The sequence below is a fragment of the Lepisosteus oculatus genome, chromosome 17 (genome assembly GCF_040954835.1).
Source record: "Lepisosteus oculatus isolate fLepOcu1 chromosome 17, fLepOcu1.hap2, whole genome shotgun sequence".
Taxonomy (NCBI): Eukaryota; Metazoa; Chordata; class Actinopteri; order Semionotiformes; family Lepisosteidae; genus Lepisosteus; species Lepisosteus oculatus.
The window spans coordinates 14,737,607-14,758,976 of NC_090712.1; the positions used below are offsets into that span (position 1 = coordinate 14,737,607).

Genomic DNA, 21,370 nt, shown 5'->3' on the forward strand with positions numbered 1-21,370 from the left:
AGAGGTGTTATTGGAATCAGTAGAGAGTACTCAACCTGTGGTCTGTGTGGATCCTATTATAGTGATGGGGACACAGAAATGTAAAAAATGCACAATCTTTCAGGTGAGATGCTTCACATCTTATGTCTCGGGAACACTGACACAGCAGCAAATTTAGTCTCCAGAGGCGTCTGAACATCTGTGTTGAGGTCCACTACAAAATCGAGGATTATTCGGTTCGTGATTTTTGATTGCTAACATTCCTTTGTTCTTAATACATACTCTTTGATCCAAAATGCCATCAAAGGTACGAAGATGCAGCATTACGTGTATGTATTAAAGATGAATGTTATAGACAATTAGTGCCACTGGTGTTTGCAGAGCAGTAAAATGCGAAACATACTGTTCTGCCAACAAAGTTAAGATTGCTTCTTATTCAGTTAATGAGATTCTCAGCTGTCATCTAGAAATTCAATGATCCAATAAAGTTAATAGGAATTTCAATGAAATCCTTAGGAAAACATCTGGATCATTTTGGCCTGATCATCAGCACTGAGCTTCAGCCACACCTTGTCGCCGGAAGTTCGGATATCAGCCGTGACATTCGAGAAAAGTCCTTATGTAGAAATGCATCCGCTGCTAGTTTGTACCATATTATTTTTTATATAAACAGCATCAAAGTAATTAAGCTACATGGTAAAACTTGCTTTACAATCTTTCAATTCATCCGAGGCAGCAAGACGGAGGACCTTTTCCCCAATTTCAGGACGAGCAGGCTGCTACCCCTTCTCCATGAACTAGAGAGAGAGCCTGGGCCACATCAGAGGCTTTCCTTTTAAACACATGCTTACTGTACTTGTCATATTCAGCCAAAAGCCTATCCTTCTGCTTTCATTGGTGTATACGATGAAAACAGGAAGCATACATTTCAGAGACATATCTAGCATATATTACCTGCTTATTACATGAGAGGAATGAATACATCAAAGTAATGTAGACTGGACTTTAATACAATTCACGGATTCAGCTCAACCCAATGTATTACGTTTTGATCAAACCAGGCCAACCTGTAACAATAAGGTTAATCATACACATATTGCTGTGCAAGTCTTAGATACTGCATACATAATCAGAAATTACAATATAAGTAAGCAATGAGCACTTGTTTCTCTCTATACGCCCATTAAGCTGAAAGGTTACATGTTGTACTACAAAATACCCATCTATCAGGCTGAACAGCTATCTTAAAGCAAAGCAGCAAAAAGTTCAGCAAGAAATCACTAGAGATGTCTCTGAAACAACTATAAAAAGGCAACTTCAGAAAAAATCTTAAGACTTCAGTGTAGCAGCGAACATGAGGTGAAATACATACCGAGCTACTACGAGAAACTGGTCTATCTGCCTGTTGGTTAGAGGGCAGTGTGGGTCCCACATCTTCACCTCCAGTTTGGACTGGTCCCTCTCATCTGGCTCTCCTGGAACACAAAAGAGCAACGGCGTTACAAGACCACACCACCACTAATCTTTTACATTGCCAGCTTCATAAATCAATGACTTTTTATCCCACTGTCTTAACAGAATAACCTTGTTGTTTTTTATGAAAAATCTGCAAGGAACTGTTATGTATAATAATGTCTACCAACAGACTGGGTTTACTTTAAATGCCTGTTTTTCTTACATTAAATTTTTTCTGCCAGATCTCTCTACAGGGTGCTTGATTTTTTAAAGGAATACATGAATATATAATTTTCTTTAAAAAAAAACCCCACTAAAGAGAGCATGTTAAAAACAGCTGCTGTACGTGACCTCGTATTTACAGGCGGATCCAGAGGACGCCCGAGAGCCACTGGGCACAGGCAGTGAAGCAAGAAGCCTCAGAGTGGCTCAGGACAGCTGGGCACTCGGCTGGGCCAGGTGGGCCACAGCATCCATAGACCGTGTATTCAAGCCAAGGTGCTTCGCCAGCCCTCCATCTGCACCTCACGCCCCCCCGGGAGAGGGCACAGCTCCCGGCCGCTGGCGCCACACCACAGCCGGCTGCACGAGGACACCTCCCACACAGCGCCAAATGCCGATCTCAATTAGCACCTCGCCTCGTGACAGAGAGGCCGTCCCTTTGGGCAGAAGTAAAAGATGTCCTTCGGACGCACGGGAAGCCCTCTCTAGTGTGGTTCAATTCCACTGGGTGCCATTTCTCTCCAGCAATACTTGCTCACACTACTTTGTCTACTATAACAAAAATGTACCGTACCTATCTCTTCTTAAACCTCCTTAAAATGTCTAAGAAAAGGTGCAGAACAGAGAAGAATTATGTGGCACAGAGAGGTATATGAAGCCTATGAAATGTTTACGTTGTTTCACTGGAAATCTTTGGACAGAGAGAATCTACCCGGCCTCCTGCGACAGTAAATCTATAACGAATTCAATCCACAACTTCAACTGCCACTGCAAAGGGAGTTAACATAAATCGACACACTTTCAGCCCTAGTCTTTGTCTAAACGATATAATAAATATGCAGAAAAACAAAGATCGCTTTCAAAACCACTACATGTAATCAAGCTAATATTATTAGACACTAAACAAGTCTAGTCCATGTAACTTCTGGTCCTGCAAAGGCTCTTCCATATTACTGACTTACAGCTACAGCAATCTCCCATCAAGGCAAGAACAGACTTTTTTAAAGCTGGGTTTAGTCTGCAGTCATCTCCAGACTGCGAGGAATTCTCACTAAATGTAAAGTGCGCTAGGTCGGCAGATGTTCTCAGACACCCTACTGAGTGTTCTGCTTTCCTGTGGTATTTCTCCTGGCTGGGGTCAGCGCTAATGGACTGCATTAGGCACTCAACAGAGAGTGGAGAAGACTTAGTCGAGCCCACTTCCTCTGATCAAGACAGCTGGCCCATGATGTCAACAGGCAGTGCTGCTCTGAAGCCCTGCAAGACAACTGTACTTACATAGGAAACAAAACCATCCAAATAAAGGTACTGTATTTTTTAAAGAAACAAACTTTTTAGTGGTGACTAGACATTGCAATTTAATATTACACAAAACTGTTCACCGGGGAGAACACAAAATTGACAATAAAAGTCAAATTTAAAATTTTCATAAGTCTGACCAATTTAATAAAATCTCTACACAAAATAACTTGACCTGTCATGGGCATTTTAAGAGCTGTTTAGTTCATAAACAAAAATTTTTAAGGACTTTAAGTATCCTAAAGGTTCCTACTCTTTTTCTAATTCCTAAAGGGTACGTGTGAAAAGAATAAACAGCAGGTTTCCTTTCAGTTTATTCTCTGCTTCACCTTTCAAAAAATGCAAATATAAATTGCAGAATAGTTTGGCAGGTGGAAGGAAATGAATAGGTGGAACAACCATGCAATGTGCAGCACCAGCTGAAATTCTCTTCATGTTTCCCACCTGATCAATCACTGGAGGGGAACAGGAGGCTCACTGATTTACAGTTTAATTTAACCGCTAATATGCCTGGCCATCACACTATTCTCATTATGCTGTTAAATATAAATTAAACCCACCAAAGTAATCCTACAGTTAATTTTATTCTTCATGAAACATGAAGAAATGTAGAAATTACAACTAAAAGAAAAATGAGGGCATTCTAATAGATACTTCTCTAGGCTCAGAACCGCAGATGAACTTATTTTCTACTCAAATTTTAAATGGCGGGAAAAAACCTTGCAGAAATATCCTCCAGACTGGTCACAAACCCAAAGCTACAGCAAAAAAACTTTACAGTTAGAACATGTAGAAAAGTGTAGAAAATAAGAAGTTTAATTTAATATACCTTAAACCAAAACCCTCTTTAATATTTAATAACACTGTCAACCATTATTCTGTTCAACTAGTATGATAATTATGTGCCACTCCGTGCTAATTAAAAATTAAGCATTCCATCTCACTTGTGTCATGGTACTAATGTGCTGCCAAAACCTATTAGAGATACTGAGCTGAGGTTAAACCCATCAACAATCCAGGTCTCTACAGAAACAGAAATAGGTCAACTATACCACTTCTTTTCATAGTACACTAAGCTTCAGTATACAATGTTCATAAAGTAACAGCAGTATAGTTCTACTGCTTTTTGGACCTTGACTTCATTGTTAAAACCTCTTCAACTCACTAATGACAGGCAACGAAAATGGTCCTCTTGAAAATGGAGATGTCACATCACGTAGCATCATGTCAAGCGCAGGGAGAACTTGAAAGTTCTACAACAGAAATGCAGCAGTCGGAAAACAAACCCGACTGCGGGGATATATTCACTGAACATTCCCGGCACCAGCTCACATGCCCAGTTTGGAAAGGGCTGGCAAGAGGACCTCTTCCCTTTTGATTTTTGTTATAACCTGTTCTGCAGTGTGTCCAATAGTCCAAACCTCTGTCCTCTTAAAAAACTAAAATAAAAGTTGGGGATGTCTTCCAGCGTAAATATCCTAGCAATGTCCTGGATAAGTGGGAAAATTCCCCAGCAGGCATCACAAATGCCATCCAACTGTGTCATCACATTGCCTTCTCATAAAACACTCTGGCACTGGTATTCAAATGAGCATACAACCAAGGTGACACCATTTTCCTGTATGTTTCTTTAGATCAATTAAGTATAGCATGTATTCCTAAACACAATATTTCATTACATCTGCATTGGTATTCCTCTCTTAGGATTGAGGTTTTATATAAACACTATATTAAACAGTATCAGTGTCTTCCAATCTATGGTAGGCGTGCCATTGTTGCCAGTTATCAATTGCAGGCTTTTTTATTCATTCCTTCTTCCAGATCCATATTCCTCTCCTACCGAGGGATTTGTTTAGCAACGTCACATCTGCTCATGTCAGCCTTGCTCCCACTAAATCAATTCCACGCAGCTAAGTCTTTCAAAAAGAGTAAATAGAAGGACAAACGCATTCAAGTGAGAACCTCCTTCAAACACATTTTTGCTTGCAAAAGAGGTATTTAAGTTGAAAAGGTCAAAAACCGCTGAGTAAGATGTCTCCGTCCGTCACATAATCAGTCATTAGCGTGACAGAGGCATGTCTTTATGCATTGCTCAGGTTTCGCCTCCTGTGAGGAAAACCTTGTACTTATGTGTCAGTAATGTCCCAAAACCCCAGCGCCATGATGCTACAACCATACTACAAACACCTTTAGACTCTCTAAGTCTGTGCAGACAGCAGAACATTATGCTTGCAAAGGTACAGCAATCGTACTGATGCTTCAGTGTATACAATGGTAGATGTCTGGTATCTCCTTTGGTTAGACATGCTCTAATGACACAGTCTCCCATGATACCCACATCCCACTGCATGGCACACTCCTCCACACCCACACAGCTTTAATACCTCCACAGAATGCTTTGATTAGTTAGCTGATTAACTCTCTCTCAGCTCAAGCTCGGGTACTTCAAAGGAAGCACACAGAACCAAATCAATACAGCCTCTTCTGATTAATTGTCATTTTTTTGCCTTTTCTTCATGAAAATAAGTCAATTATACATTCATAAATGTTTTAAGGGACGCAGATACATTTAATTAGAATGATCAGGTCATTCATCGATGTTGTTCTGAGCTGAAAGGCTACCGCAATTTGCCTGGTTTTGTGACAGGTGGATTATTTTACAGTCTATTAAAATCACTGACTAACTAGGCTTCCTACTTTGCTATATAGGAACTACAAATTAGGAGCCACTTGAGAAAACGTTTTGATTTTCACCCCAATGCAATGTCAAATACTCAAGAGTCGAAAGATATTAGAATAATAAAAAAGTATGCTTGTTAAAGTGCATTTTTGTCTCCAACAGGCACTGTGCTGACTTAGTGGCAACAGAATAAACCCAGACACCTAAAGTAACTTCCAGGTAGGATGCGTAGTTACCAAATTTAGATACCCGTCTCCCTTAAAGTAATTTAAGGGATTATTTATAGAAAGCAAGCTAATTAAGTGATGTTTCTTGTGAAGCACTGCACATGGCGAGGACATTTCCAACGATTTCTCAGCAGGCTAAATCTGTTGCAGTGCAGCTGGACAAGGCGCCCACTTCCGAACCTCGTGAAACAGTCATGCACTGCTAGATCAGAAAAAGGGAAAACTGAAATAATCTGCATTTGACGGGTACAAAAAAACAGTCAAACTGTAATGTTCATTAATGCTCAGATACTAAGACAGCTACAGTTATATGGCTGGAAACTATAACCAAGTACTTAACGAAGTTAAACAGGACTTTTAAAACCAAACACCCCATTGTTTCTTTTATGAGTCTCAAACACAATCCTTAGGTACAGGTGGATTATTAAAGGCGACAAAAGTGATCAATTAAATTCATCCTTTGATGGCCGTTTACTGTCCTTTTAAAAAAGGTTTTCCTGACACATTTTCATAGGTTACGTTCATCAACAGGACCTCTGGTCGATTCAAGTGATGACCTAGGACCTGAAAGGCCATTTGAGGTGACCTCTAAAGTCATGTTACAAGTATCTGCTGCAGCATTACATCTTACTGCAGATTGTCAGCTGGGTGCATGCTTTTCTCTTTAAACCGATTCAGAATTCTCTGGAGGAGGGTGGCTGAAGGCATCAGAGGCTTAGCAAGCAATCGGACAGATGCAAACTGTTATTGGTTTTACTCAATGCTTTTAGCAGGCCTTTTATTCAGTACCGCTGTGTCTCTCTCTTGCTCTTTCCCTTGAAGAAGTCATGCTTTGTACATTACCTCCATGCAGTACAGTGCACACTAATGAGTCAGAGCGGTTCTTAAAAGACCATCAGCAGAAAGGCTGTGCCAGCAAGGTCTTGGACTGTCAGTAGTTCACTTAGCCTTAGATTTTTCCAGCTACTGTCAATTTGATTAGCTGTCAAGCAAAATGAACTCTCCCAGCTTTTCAGCAATCCAAACACGAGCTCCCAAAGCAGCTGTTTACAGTAGTGCTCAGCAAGTCCCACAACCTTCAGAGCCATAGTGCTGTAGGAAGTGACAATCTTAGAAAAAGTCAGCAAAGGGTTTACACCTGATGACACAATTCTGGGTTTAAAAAATAAACAATGCACTCTTTAATTTCTTAATCCTTTATAAAAAGTAAAAAAAAGCCTTAATGTTTGCTTAATCCTTTTCCTTTATGCTCCAACTGTGGGAGCACCCTACTGCTTTCTGTTGATGAACACAAAACAGATATTTAGCCAAACTCCAGGTACACCAAAAAGAACCGAAGCCATGTAAAAATTGTTCCCATGTGTAATTACTTGAAATTATGAAATTGACAGGAACACAGAAACCCCACTGAGCAGTGAATTCAGACAAGCATTGCCACAACAGCTCTGTCGAACACAGCCATTCCAAACTATTACCTGAGATCGTTTTTACACTCTGATGAAATGGTGTGTGAATTGAAAGCAGGGGTCTAGGGCTGTTCACTGACTTGTTTCACTGACTTCATTTAGGTGAGGTTACACACAATCCAGTAAAATCTGCCCACTACAGTTTCATGCGAATTTAAAAAAGAAGAATGCAGAACTGTAAAACTTCTGTGTATCATCCTTCTGCTTCCCAACACTGTTCCAGCTCTAGAAGCAGTAGAAGCTTTCTGCTTTACTGTGGAAGCCATAACTGACCTTCTAATAGGTGGGATACGACACTGGATCCACAACACCTTAAGCAAAAAAAAAAACATCTTTACTGACAGCTACACAGGTCCTTTTTTGTGGTAGTAGCATGATGTACCAACCGTAAATATATAATACACCCCACCTAAAGCCCCACTATGACTTCTCTACCGTAGCCCAGAGTAGCAAACTGTGCTCTGTGCACCCCAAACCAATAAAATAACCAGGATCCTGCCTTAGCTGGAGCTGCAAAAAATTTACACTGATGAGCATATAATAAACCCACAAATTTCATTGTGATGTTCATATTAACTCAGAAATGACTCCTATTTATGGTTCACTGACAAATGAACCTAACTAACACTGACTAAGTGAATTTCAATGATTTAGGCTCTAATTTAACATTTTAATTGTAAATTCCCCAATAACAGAACACTCTTGCAGGCTGAGGATTATGTCCTCATCAATCACATACAGCAGATTGGAGGCACTAAAACTAAAGCTACAGCTACAGTATAGCATCATAACCGGGCTTGACCGGAGGTAATGTCAGCAGCACTCCCTGGAGACTATGACCTACTCTGGGATCCCAGCTGATGTTATACTAAAAAGGGGGAAGATCATATTTCCTGAACATTGCACTTTATCACCTCTTTATGCTGCTTCCTCCACAAAGCAATTTTTGAATGTCTGTGAGAAGTGATATAAGCAAAGAGAGAAGGGGGGGGAGTCTGCAGCAAATCAAACTCACAGGAACGTCAAAACATGCAATTAATTTTATCAGCTGCAGCCCACACACCGGCTGAAATATGACTGGTTTCCGCTGGTCCCATATTGTTAAATTGCCTTTTATCAGAACGAAGTTAATGAATTATCATAAAATGATGGCGAGGATCCAGATCATAGTCTGAGGCTAGCTAGACTGAAGGCAAACCTCAACACCCAAGTGATCCTTAGCTTGAGCTCACCTAACAGAGGGTAACTAGCACATTCCTAATTTTCTTAAAAGCAGGAAGTTCACAGTTTAAGGAAGGCATGAGACAATCTAGTCTCATTCTGCAATCTGCTGTGTGCCTCAGATCCCTCTTTACACATCTCCAAACAATCGCAGGTATCGAACTCAAGCAGCTCCAGAACCTTGGCACAGTAAGGAAGCCTTATCCCTTTAACTCACAGATGGAGGAAAGGCTGCCCATATGCAAATGTTTTATAAAGCAACAGACATTATTTTTGAATTCCAACAGCTAATATTTATCTTTAGAGGTCCAAGGATCCTCTTTACAAAGCCTTACAGCATGCCCTTCAAAACATTTAGAAATGAAAACTACAGCAGATCATTAATTACAGAATTTACTTTCATGTGCCAGAGGCATTCATTTACATTCAGTCACCGGCATTCATCTACTGTTACACTTTCACATTGCTCACCTACACACAGACTACCTCACATCCACATACAGCGTTAGGCTGTGCAGTTCTTTGAGATCAAGCATTTACTGGCCCCCGGGTCTAATTTTAAAAACAGCTCTTGAACTTAAGAGTTAACTGATGTGGACCAACTGCAAGGTCTGACTAATACGCAGATTAAAAAACTCCTCAATTCCATCAAATAAAGAGTTGTGATTTTTTTTGCTTTGCCAATCTATCAATCTTGATTTTATTTCCCGACTAATATTTTTACAGCAGAACCTGCCTACTAAATGTCAAGAGCAGCATTTCAATTTAGAACGCTGGCAGGCCACACACTGAAATGTCATCTTATCATCTGGCCCCAGGAGTGGATGCCTTTGTGCTGTTACAAAAACAATTGTTTCTTTCTTCACCGCCATTGCATCCACCAATGTCTGCACAAAATAGCTTTCATGTCAAATGATCAGGCACTGGGAAGTTTGAGGAGATGTCACTTTTCCAGTGTCAGGGCCTGTCACACAGAGCACGTTTTTTGCCTCTGTGTTCCGATGAGTCACACTTTTGTAACAAAGGGGAGCAGCATTCTCACTGTGTCAGCAGCACCCCCCGCTGTGAGGAGACAGTGCAACCATCAAGGCACAAGACACTCCTGTGTTACAGCGGAAAAAGTTACACTGAAAGGAGCTGCATCTGAAAGCGCTCCGATGTGTTCAGAGTTCAAAGCAGCCAAATAATTAGAAAGACTATTTATATATTTACTACTAAGAAGAAAAAGGGCAGCTATTGGGGGAAAAAAAAATCACATCAAAACAATAGGGATCCAATAGTTGCAAAACTGATGTTTCAACCTTTTATACAATTTGCAAAAGTGGATGTGTCTCAGACGACTCAACTGACTGAGAAAAAATAAAATGAGCAATATAGGGAGAATTAAAACTATAAAATAAAAAGCTCTGCTGCTCTCCACATGTTCTTGCTGTGAAATTAATAGCTTTCTTTTTAAACCAACAACTCATCTCTAAGACTTGTGTAATGAACTATAAAGGAGATAATATTTCACTACGACAAATATCAGGTTTGAATGACTATGATCAGCACAAGACAAGCCCTGTGATACTTCTAGTCATAAATATCAAGACAATGAGTAGAAATATAAAAAAACATTACTTAAAGTCAATAAATCTTCTTGATGCCATTACTCGATCTTATTGGCTACTGTTACCTCCCCAAAAATAATTACAAATAAACACTGCTTCCACACGCAGAAGCTGACAATTTAAACCAGTTTTTAATTTATAGCTATTCAATCCCTTCTACGATACATCTCTGCAGTATTAAACACAGAAATAACATCACTTAAAACATGGACTGAAGAAAAGGATTTGGAGTAAATGTAATGCTATTCCTGAATAAACCTGAATATATGTAATGACAAAAAAAAAACCCAAACAAATGGGAATCACAGAATAAATGAGCAAAACTGACGCCTCGTTTATTGATGTAGATCTCAGCACAGTGGAAAATAATTTCAGATACTGGGCAGTGTGAATAATTAATCAATGTGCAGAGAAAGAACATTCTAACAGCCCGCAAGCCAAGTGAAAAGTCCCAGTAATCCATTTGCCAGCGAGCACGTCTTTATGTGAGCAATTCCTTGCAATTGTTTTTGCTTCAGAGAGCAAGGTGTGCCTTACATCCCCAGGACTTAATTTTTTTAAAGAAAAATAAAAAGCTGTGACAGTATTTAAAATGTCATTACACTGCCAGCACATTTTAGCCATTTATCTGCCGTGACACAAAATGCAAGAAAGAAGTACACTAGAGCAGGCAAACATGAGAATCTTGCCATAAGCAAATACAGAGAACCAGTTTTGCCACTCACTGGACCACAAGACCTGCGATTTCCAGGATGCTGGGAGACAGTAAGAGAATTTAAAGGTGCCTTTAAACCGAAACCAATTAACATGTAAATGAAACACTTGTTAAGCACACCTTTGCTAAGATTAGTGTTGCTTCACAAATACCACACACAGCAAGCAACACTCTTTTCACTGCTCCTTCTGCCAACTGTTGTTCTCCCTGACAAAAAGAGAACAGCTGATCTGTATTACTGACGTGATCCGGAGAGTCAGTGTCAATTTTGAAAACTAGCAGAACACACTCATTTTACCTTATGGGCAGTGGCAAACTGAACATTTTATAATAAACACATTTGAAATCTAAAAAAAAAAAGATTATAATGTCATCCCATGCACAGTAAGTAATCAACAATATTAGATTTTAGGATAAATTATGACCCTGTCCAATTTTAAAACTATACGGTCATCCTCACAGGTCATTGTTCAGTACAGCACAGTACTGCACATGGGTATAGCACACAATTGTACTTTAAACAAAATCGTCTGCCGTATTTTCAAAGGTGTTCAGCTCCTTTATTCATTCTTTTCCCCCATGCTTGAAGAGTTCAAACCAAAGGTAGGAGGAGAAGCATCTAGCTTGTAAGAGTGACCCAGAGAAAATCAGTTACAGAAAGAGAGGGATGAGACAATCAGCCTTAAATCTAATCCATGCCTTGGCAGCCATTACAGTAATTCCATCTGCAGGTGAACCTCCTCAATTTCAGGCAAGAAAACTACAGTATGCAGCTGTTTCTGATTCTTAGCTCTGGGAGCATATCCCTTTATACCTTATTTCTGTATAACTCAATTACACCACCATGAGTACCAGAGGGTCTCCTCTGTGATGTCATCCTGGATCCTGGAACAGATCTGATCAAAATCACCTCCATTTCTTCAAGAACTGAAGTCTGGCCTCTAACTCTATTAGAGGAATAAAAGCCTTTAAATTGATACTTTCATTACATTTTATGAGCTTCATTTTTAAAAGTCAATATTTTTAAAAGCACAGTTAAAGAAAACACTCCAATAGACAACAAGAGGAAAAAAAACTGTGATTGAGCTTTTACAGTTTCAGTGCTTATTGCCATTCTAAAGATTATAAAACAATGCCCAGAAGATCGCTCTCCTTGCAAGAAGTGAGATTATACTACGCTACAACTGCACTTCCTGATCATCAGACAGTAGCTGTTTTCAAAAGACACAATGGGGGAAACATTTCTTCCATTAGAGTTGTTTATCCATATTCCCATCAGCTCCCTCTTTCACTTGAGCAGGTCCCCAGTTCCACAACCATCAACAGAGGAGGAATCATGAAACCTGCATGAAAACACTCAAACCCCAAAGGACAGACCTGCCAGTGAAGCTGATGTGTGCACACCTTACTGCCAACTTCCCTTCCAAGAAAGCTTTGTGAGTAAGGCATCATTTCCTCAGAATAAAAATACCTGAAATTTAGTGCTGCAAATAAAAAGGCTAGCAATCACCAAAACGATATCCGAAATCCCCACTTATTTATGATTAATACAGTAAGCATGTTGTAGAAAGTTACAACTAAAAGTATAATGGCTATTTCTATTCATGTATTTGACAAAGAATGTTGCCAAATACTCCCGTGGTAATATTATCAATATCAGAAAATTTTGAGAAATAAAGTCCAGATCAAATCTATTTTAAGTTTCCTTTCAAACAGATTTGAAGCATTTCTAATCACATAACCATGTTAAGCTTTATTCAGCTTACTCAGGTGCTACACCTGTCCAATGCAGAAAATAGCTGCACCTTTAGAAATTGTGGATGATCACTAAACCTGCATAACTCATCATGTCTTTATAAATGACATAGCATGATTAAGCCTTAAAACCTTGAGCCTTGAAATGTCTTGAACTAATTATATTAAAAAATCCATTAGACTTAAGAAAAAATGAAAGGCAGAAAATTAATTCTGAAATAGGCTTAAAAGCTTGTCTTTGAAAGAAGACAATATAACTGGGGCAATCTTATACTGTGCTGCTACTGCTGCTGCTCATCTCCACTCCACAAAAAGATGTTTTACTCAGCGTGCCTGTTTAGCTCAACAGGGGAAACGGCATCTTATCAGCAGCTTTTCTTGCAAATACACAACTTGACCTTCTTACACATTCAGAAACCTTTATTACAGCATTAAAACATAAAAACTATTCTGAATAGCGCAGTATAGAAGGAGTGAGATGCTGGTGTGTGTGACCCGGCAATAGCAGATATGACCTCATGCTGAATATTGTGGCGTTTCAGAGACAAGAAAGCAACACTGAAAAGAGCAGAGGTCCCAGGGCTGCTTACAGTACATCTTGCATCAATCAGGCCTCAAATAGATTGTTTATAAGGCTGCAGACAGATAACAGGACTTGTTTCTTACTTCCCCCCTTCTTCATACTGAAATCATTCAACCATATGGACACAAAACATTACAGCAAATTGATCATCTGCAGCATCTGACAGCACAGAAAGACACAACAATTATAAATGGTTTATTTCTTAAAAACACTGCTCAACAATTTCTGGTAGCCGTCAGGGTGCAAGGGTTTTTTAAAAAACACTGCAGGCTTATTTCAAACACCAAAAGATTTATCAGCTTGTTTCCAGACAGCAAGAGGAAAACATTTCAAACAAAACCGATTCTGATTATCAGATTAAATGTCAGGTCTTGGCAGATCACTGCTGGTGGTCTTGTGGTTAAATATACAGCAGTGGCATCATTTTCTGTTCTGCCTTAGTACACATTCACCTTGGCGAGGGAGATTAATTACCCTGCTTCATGTTTTTTTACTAAATATTTTTGTATGTCAAAACTATTTAGCTTAAGGTGCCAAGAAACTGAGGCACATTTACATTGCATTAAAGGTAACAATTCTTACGTTTGAGCTCAAGGAGCCACAGGGAAGTTGAGGGCCTGCAGAGGAAACTTTCTATTCAGTGACTTCCAATGTACACAGCCTCCTAATTTCATGCCACACTGTCTCTTCCCCTCCTCGACGTGGCTGTTAATGCACAGTATTTCACTTGTAATTCTCCAAAGAGCAAAAAAATCACTACTATTAAACACTAAAACCACATAACCTTTTCTGCATGGGGAATAAACAAATTGACAAAGAAACAGACAAATGTGTGTGTGTGTATACATACACAAAAAATAGTACCCTGGATCTTAAAAAAGTTAACTCACGAGAACCTCAAGATCTGAATTAATAATTTATGGAAATGTGCTAGAAAAAACATTTCCATAGATTTATACTCAAACAGAACTGTCCTTAGAAAATGTCATAAACTGAGTTTAAAAAACATTTCTGTACACCATTTTCTAATTTACCAATTACTGAATTAAATCCTGATTTTTTCAAATTCTGAATACATTTAAAAAACCTGGTAGCAATGACTCTTTCACCAGAACACAGAAAAGGGCTTAACATTTATTGAACTGCAATCTGAAAATGAAGATAGTGTAACTGCAATGTCTCATATGTGTGGATCTCTAATTTTTAGTGATAGCTTTGTAACACCTACACATTGAAGTAGGAGCTATCACTAATTCTCACTGAAATAGCCTTCCCAATTATTTGACTTCTTCAATAATTCAATACTGCTCCATGACTGAAGAACTACTGTATAGGTATGTGCTGCAGTCAATCTGAAATTTGGTAGATTACCATTTATCCAATAGAGTGAGTACTAATTAGCAGAAATTACCACTGACAATTCCAAAATTTCCAACAGAAAACGGTCAAATTGTGTTGATCATGTGTTTTTACAATGAAAAGGTGGGTATCGGCACTGATGGGCAAAGCAGCAGTAGTTAATAAGTAGTAAAACTTACTATTTGCTTATATCCATCATGAGTAGCATGCTGGCTGTTTCAGTCACAGAAACACAGACTATGACCTACAAAAATGGACTACCGAATCTGAAGCCCTAATTTCCTAGTGCGCAGTCTAAGACTAAAGCTTTAGTATTGTTCATCTCCAAATATTACTCATATTAATCAATAATTGCACTGCAGCTAAATATTTTTTCATTCAATTATCTTTATTTGAGTATAGTATAATTTCTAGGTTTATTAAACCTATCATGGTGCTGCAAAGATTTCTAGTTAATTTAATTGATTTCTGTAGTCTTCTATATACTTTGAAGAGCTGTCCATGTCAAGTGTAGTTTATAGATAGTTATATAGTGCCTGACAGGACAGACAGTGTCAGGCGAGGTGCATCATGCACTCATCGAACTGCAAGCCAAAAAGTCACAGGAGTCTCCATTTGCAGAAAAGCTGATAGAGAGCACTGGCTGACTTATCCCGACTCTACCCTGGAAGGGCTCTGTTTTGCATGTGAACGATGCCGATCAGTCAGCTAGCGATATTGTCCAGGCTCACACTAGTGACGTTTAGAGCTCAACCTGTCCTCCAAAGAGCACCTGTACTAGTGGAGCCACCCAGGAGTCCCACCCTGCTAAAATAATATTATTATATTGTTTTATAAAACATTTAACATTTTATGATTTACTTTAGAATTAAAGATTCTAATAAAACTTTGAGATGATGGGTGACTGCATAAATTACTAAGCTATTTCAGTGAACTACCCTTCAGCTGACTGTAGTGCTTTTGGAGAACACTTTAAAACTTTTGTGCTGAATAAAAAACACAGAGTTGAGATTGAGGGCTAGCAGCATACACGCAGAGAGACGAATGAAAATGGATAATTCTGTATTAAAGGGATCAGAAAGACAGACAAAACAAAGGCATCATTAAAAGGTAACCTGGGAGAACAGCCAGCCTGCATTTCACTATGAAAATCCAAAGAGGCAGCTATTTGAAAGATAAGGAGTGGGCGTCAGAGACGGGAGGAGGACAATCTCACTCACCTTCCTGCAGCATATCGGGAACATCCGCCTGGAATCGGGGCCCCACGCGGATCTCGCCCTTGTCTGCCAGCAGGGTTTTCTGCGTGGGGTCATACACCAGTGAGTAGAAGAAGGTGTCCTGGAGAACAGAGGACAGGCAACAGAGGATTTAGTTTCACAGCTCCATCCCTCTTTCAGGTTTCAGTTTGGGGCTCGGCACACCGCAGCTGCACTCCCACGCCAACAGTGCAGCACTTGGAGCAAGTCAGTGTGTCCCTCAGTCCCTTTCTCGAGTTCAGCTTGAAGCAGGAAAATCACCTTGATTCATTTTTCTGTACAAGCGCATGAATAAGATCTAAATATCCTTTTAAGAGCATTAAAATTAAAGACCTACTCAACCACAGAAATCTTACTCTTACAGAGAGAAAGATGAAGGTGTTGAAGAGGGAAAAAAACACCTCATTTACAAAACACAAAACCTTTCATTCATTACCATTTACTGGCAAGGGAAATCCTATGTGGTCCTAAAAACTTTCTAAAATAATATTCAAAATTATTAGTAATAATTATGCTATCACACTTGGTTTCACTAACGTCTTTCAGTGCTAGAAACCAAGCTGAGGGCAATAAAACAGTCTAATTAAATCTTCCTCAAAACTGAATGGACGTGCTGTACATACAGAAAAATAAAAGTTTTCCGACTTTAACACATATCCTTCTTTCCTAGCTTCTCCACAAAGAACCTTGTATGAAGTCCAGCATGTACCTCTTTGTCCAGATAAGAGAGAACTGATTCCGTTTCGTTCAAGAGAGCGACACTGCATTTTCCCCTGCAAAAACAAAAGACAGCTCTCAGAAACACAGGCAAGTCGTGAGCTCCCGAGCTGCGGCACGAATACATTACCCCACCACCTACACTCCTGCAATTGAAAAGGTTCGGAATTTAAAAATACTAGGGTGCTTCTGCTATATGTTTTAATTACACACTTTCATGCAATTTTAAGGATATGTATGTACAAACTGTCTCTTCATTGGCCCCATTAAAATAGCCTGTGTCCATGCTGAGATTCAAGAGGTGCTCATCAACAGCCTGAAAACGGGCATTAAGTGAGCAGTGCTGGAAAAAAGGATGAGCAGCACCCCCACCCAGAGCAAGAGAGGGTTCCTTTCCCCAGCTAGCCTTTCGAAATTCTACATCAGCTGAACTTAACTTTTTTTTTAAATGAATGAAAACCCAAGAGTTTCCTTTCAAACCATGGGAAAAAAAACTTCTAAGAAAAAGCGATGGTTTCATAAAATTGCACTTTCGTAACCAGAAAATGTACGCTGTTCAGAATACCTCATTAACCACCACCATGTTCTCCCACATTTTGTTTTCCTGTAGCTCAAGTGATTTTTCATGCATTAATCATTTTGATTTTGATGTTAGTACTGTGCTTGGGGGGAATCAAGATTAATCTGTGGGCATAGATTATGTCTGCGTTTGCACTGGAAAAGTGTGCATAGATAAGCCTGTGGATTCTGTATTAGCCCATAACGTTTCCTTTTCAATTTGTTAATGGCACAATTTCAAGATTTAAAAAGTGTACTCACAATCTATAACAATCTAAGTTTAAAAAGTGCAAGTTCTGGAAACACAGGGAAAAAAAACATTTTAAAACAAGATCATTTATTTGACATTGCTCACTCTGCTAGTCTGAAAATAAAGAGTAAAGAAAATAGTTCTCAGAGTAGCAGAAAAGTATTGGTTTTATCTCATTTAAAATGCCTCTGTATGTGAAAATAAAAGTGACCATTTATCAAGAACAGTTGTCAGAATGATTTGAGAGACAGGCTTATGCAGCCAAAGGACTAGACTTGCAATACTGCAAATCTCTTTGAGCAGTTTTCAGGTGAGCCTAAAGGATTGTTGTGATTATTACATTTTGCTCAGCAAACCAATAAGATTAAATGACCATGTAAATTTAGAAATCAGCTGTGGGGCTGTAGTGTATGTAGCCCAGGGTAAAGTTGGTTACAACACCACTACAACTGCTAGAAGCAGAAAACGGTGAACCCCTGTGGTTTGTTTGAAGCACTCTGAATGTGTGTTGTGTTGCACAATGCAATCGGAAGCTCGGTTGCTCATCTTGCGGTTTGACTGTTGACAAAAACACAAAAAAAGCCTCGAAAACAAAACTAACACACACCACCAAACAAAATGTCTACCACGGAAGACGGTTTTACTTTCTCTTTTCCATGTTCACGGAAAAAAAAAAACTGGACGTTAATTGACTTAGACCAGCCAAGAAAAAGACCCGCTAGCAAGTGTGAGTCAGGCCCTCGGTGTGTGCAAGCTTTTATTTTGCAGAAGCAAGGAATAAAGTCAGCAAGGCACATTCTTCCACACAGCTTTAGAATCAATAAGTGCTTACAGCACTCACCGCTCCAGGACTTGTGCTATTAATTCCCTTTTGTTTGGATCAGCAGTACAATTCAAAGCAGGCAACTTCCTGCAGCTTGAACAATCAACACTTGTAAATGGAAAAGCAAATCTATTTATTACAGTTTAGAACCATGAAGGACAAATATTTAAATCTATCCTTGCGCTACCTTGCTGAACACTGCTCATCGCAGCAAAAGCAAGGTATTTCTAGATTTGATTTCCTTAGCAGAAAATCCTGAGACTAATGTTTACGATAAAGCAGGATACTGCTAGAACCTTGAAAGCAAGTATTTATTACATATAATTTATAACAGAAATAATACAGCTTTTGGAAGATGACTTGTCACTGTGAAATCTACTCTAGTTAAAAGTTACAACGAAAGCAGAAACGAACTATCAGGAGCTTCGTTTATGGAGGACTGCACTAAAACCTGGTGCAGTCTAGCAATGAGCTACTCCACACAGGCTTTTCAGACATATGGAACAAATTAGTCAAATATCTGCATCAGCTACTTTTTAATGACATGAATGTCTCATCTGATTAACGCAGTTAGAAGGCGCTGGTACAGTAAACCCTTGGCAAGCTACAACAACAGAATTCAGGATACCTTAGAGCCTCTTCAGAGCACTGTTGATTTGGTCACTACCTATACCCTTTAGAGGGATCATTTTTATTCTGTAACGTCAATTTAATCTGCCTCAACTCCCAAATTAAAGTACTGACTAATACATTTTATGGCAGCCTAGTAAAACATTTATCAGTTGTATACTGGCACAGAATCAGAAAAGCTTAAAAACTTCCTGACGCAGAATGCAAGTACAGTACATAAAGATACTATTCCAAATTGGAAGTCCACTGTAAGCAACATATGCTGAGGTTTGATAATGAAGAACATAAAAAATGACAAAATTTGTCATTTGCATGTGGAATGACAATGCATATTATATACAATTGTTCACACGTGTTCTTGCGTCTTTTCAGCATTAGCTCATACACTATGCATGTGATGCATGATCTATTTGTACAAAATGCGCGTGCTATAGTGTTGCAGTTTTTTAAAAGATTTTTACTGTTTTTTAAGAACTTCTTTGTTCTTCAACTATGAGGCTAAGAGGTTTACTCCAAACCCCTCTGAGTCTCTGTGTAAAGTAGAATCTCCTGTTGTTTTAGCCTAATGCTTCTAAATGTATTTTCCCTTTCCATTCGCCATACATTGTTGTCGACCAGGACGATATTCCCTGAGTTGGTGAACAGCTTTCAAGATTTCAGGATCCCACTCGGTTCTTGTACTTCTTTCACAAGCTCCATATTTCTTTCCAATGGCAGATTTGGTCTCTCTCCCTTTAAACTGCCTCCAGAGCACCGACACCTTTTGCAGCATGGTAGCAGAAGCAACCAAATGAGTTCTAAGCAGTGGACTGTATAATTATAGCATTATCCTTCCATCAACATCCCTTACTCTGTTAGTACTTGGCACATGATGCCAAGATGTAGTACCTGATATGTGTTGCTGGTAGTGACTCATACTGGCGGGACAAGAAGAGTTCGCGGTGTCTAAGCTGGTGTTTCTGCTTCTCGGTGAGATCAGGCTCGCTGGGGTTCTCCTTCTCTTCTTCCAGCTCCTCTGCACATAGACAAAGAACTAAGGTCAGGAAAGGTTCAAGGAGACAGACTGCTGAAACATGACATTAACTACATCATACTAATAATAAGCGGCAATTTCCTGTGGATTACTGCTCTCCAAGCAACCTTAAAATGAAGACCCTGACAGATCTGACACCAGATACCAGAAATGATCCCAATATTTGAAATGAGATCAGTTTGGCTACCCGCTCCGTACATTGCAAATCCTCCATGGAAAATGTCTGCAAACCCGTTCCGCTCATCTGTGAAATCTAATATCCTTAGGGCATCACTCCTTTCTGACAGGCTGTTGGTTTTACTTCATTAAAAACGCCTAAAGAAGAATTTCAAAGCACTCAACTTTAAGGATTGCATTCAATGTCTAATAGTGTCTGGGACAAATCTAATTTACAGCACAGGTTGTATTAGAAAATAAAACTTTTCTATACCCTCTATACTTTTGTGAATCACAAAAAGGTAAGTGGAAGATAATTATACGTTCACCATATCCGTCATGCAGCTTCCTTTTTAGGGTAGCATGACATGCTTCATGGCGGTAACTATACAGATAAGTAAATATGCAGGAGTTTTTCACTTTAGATAATGCAGGGAGATCTGAGAACAGCCTAATTACAAATGGGATTGTGATGACAGCATATCTAACAAATCTGACTACCTCTCACAGGGTGGGCAAGAAGACATATCTTCACCTCCGGCACCCCGGAGCCTTTAGAAAACACTCAATTAGTCAGGACACAATGGAAGCTGCATTTTTTAAAAAGAAAACCAAAGCAATAAGTAACCATCTGAATAAAAGACAGCTGAAAAAATGGGCTGGATAAATACCTTATTGAAATATTCTTAATTAATGTCAGACAGTCCTATGAACCAAAAACGGTTTGTACTCAAATTCTGAGATGATTAGTTGCATAACGAGTCTTCATGGGGTTTTATTATAGCTCCCAATTAAGAAATGAGACAGGACTTTTCAAGCTCACATACAGCACTCGGCATACAAGAAAACACAGATGGGGGGAAAAAAATGATAATGCACCTCCGTATTCCACCAGTCATATTTATTATTACATTTGTTTCTGCAGCAATCCTGGCACACATCATTCATTTCCACTTTTAAATACACAAAGAAATTCTTAAAATGATGAGACCAGAAGCACAAGTAAATTACCTGGTGAAATGGACTAAGGTGGATGGCTCTTAGTCTGTGCATAGTGTAACCCTAACAACTGTACTGCAGTAAACATGGTGCTGTGCCGGCAGGCGTGTGGGCCCCGTGTCTGTGGGATCAGTGTGCTTCACTTGGCCGTAGGGGGAGCTGGTGCACTAGGGGGCTGTTCTCTTTCCTGCCCTTTCCGTTTCCCACACACATGGCACAACTCCAGCCTTCAGTCACCCCTCCTCTCCCCTCTCTAGTTACAGAGATGAGGAAAGTGGGTAGTAAACAAGTACATGGACTCTACATCTGCCCATACAATTCCTCAAGCCTTTAAGACAAAACAGCAGATGCAGGATCGGATTTAGTAGAAAAGGGAA

The 21,370-nt window shown here is 39.4% G+C and overlaps 1 protein-coding gene across 2 annotated transcripts in view; it reads right to left on the minus strand.

Annotated features, from left to right (window-relative positions):
• mta3 (metastasis associated 1 family, member 3) overlaps positions 1–21,370 on the minus strand; it is a 73,105-nt gene that overhangs the window by 41,286 nt on the left and 10,449 nt on the right. For both annotated transcript variants that reach the window (XM_006638646.3, XM_015362964.2), the window contains exons 4-7: positions 19,694–19,820; positions 16,537–16,600; positions 15,792–15,909; positions 1,352–1,454 (exon numbers count right to left, since the gene is read on the minus strand). In XM_006638646.3, coding sequence (XP_006638709.2) covers positions 1,352–1,454; positions 15,792–15,909; positions 16,537–16,600; positions 19,694–19,820 — 412 coding nt within the window. The remainder of the gene's footprint in view (positions 1–1,351; positions 1,455–15,791; positions 15,910–16,536; positions 16,601–19,693; positions 19,821–21,370) is intronic.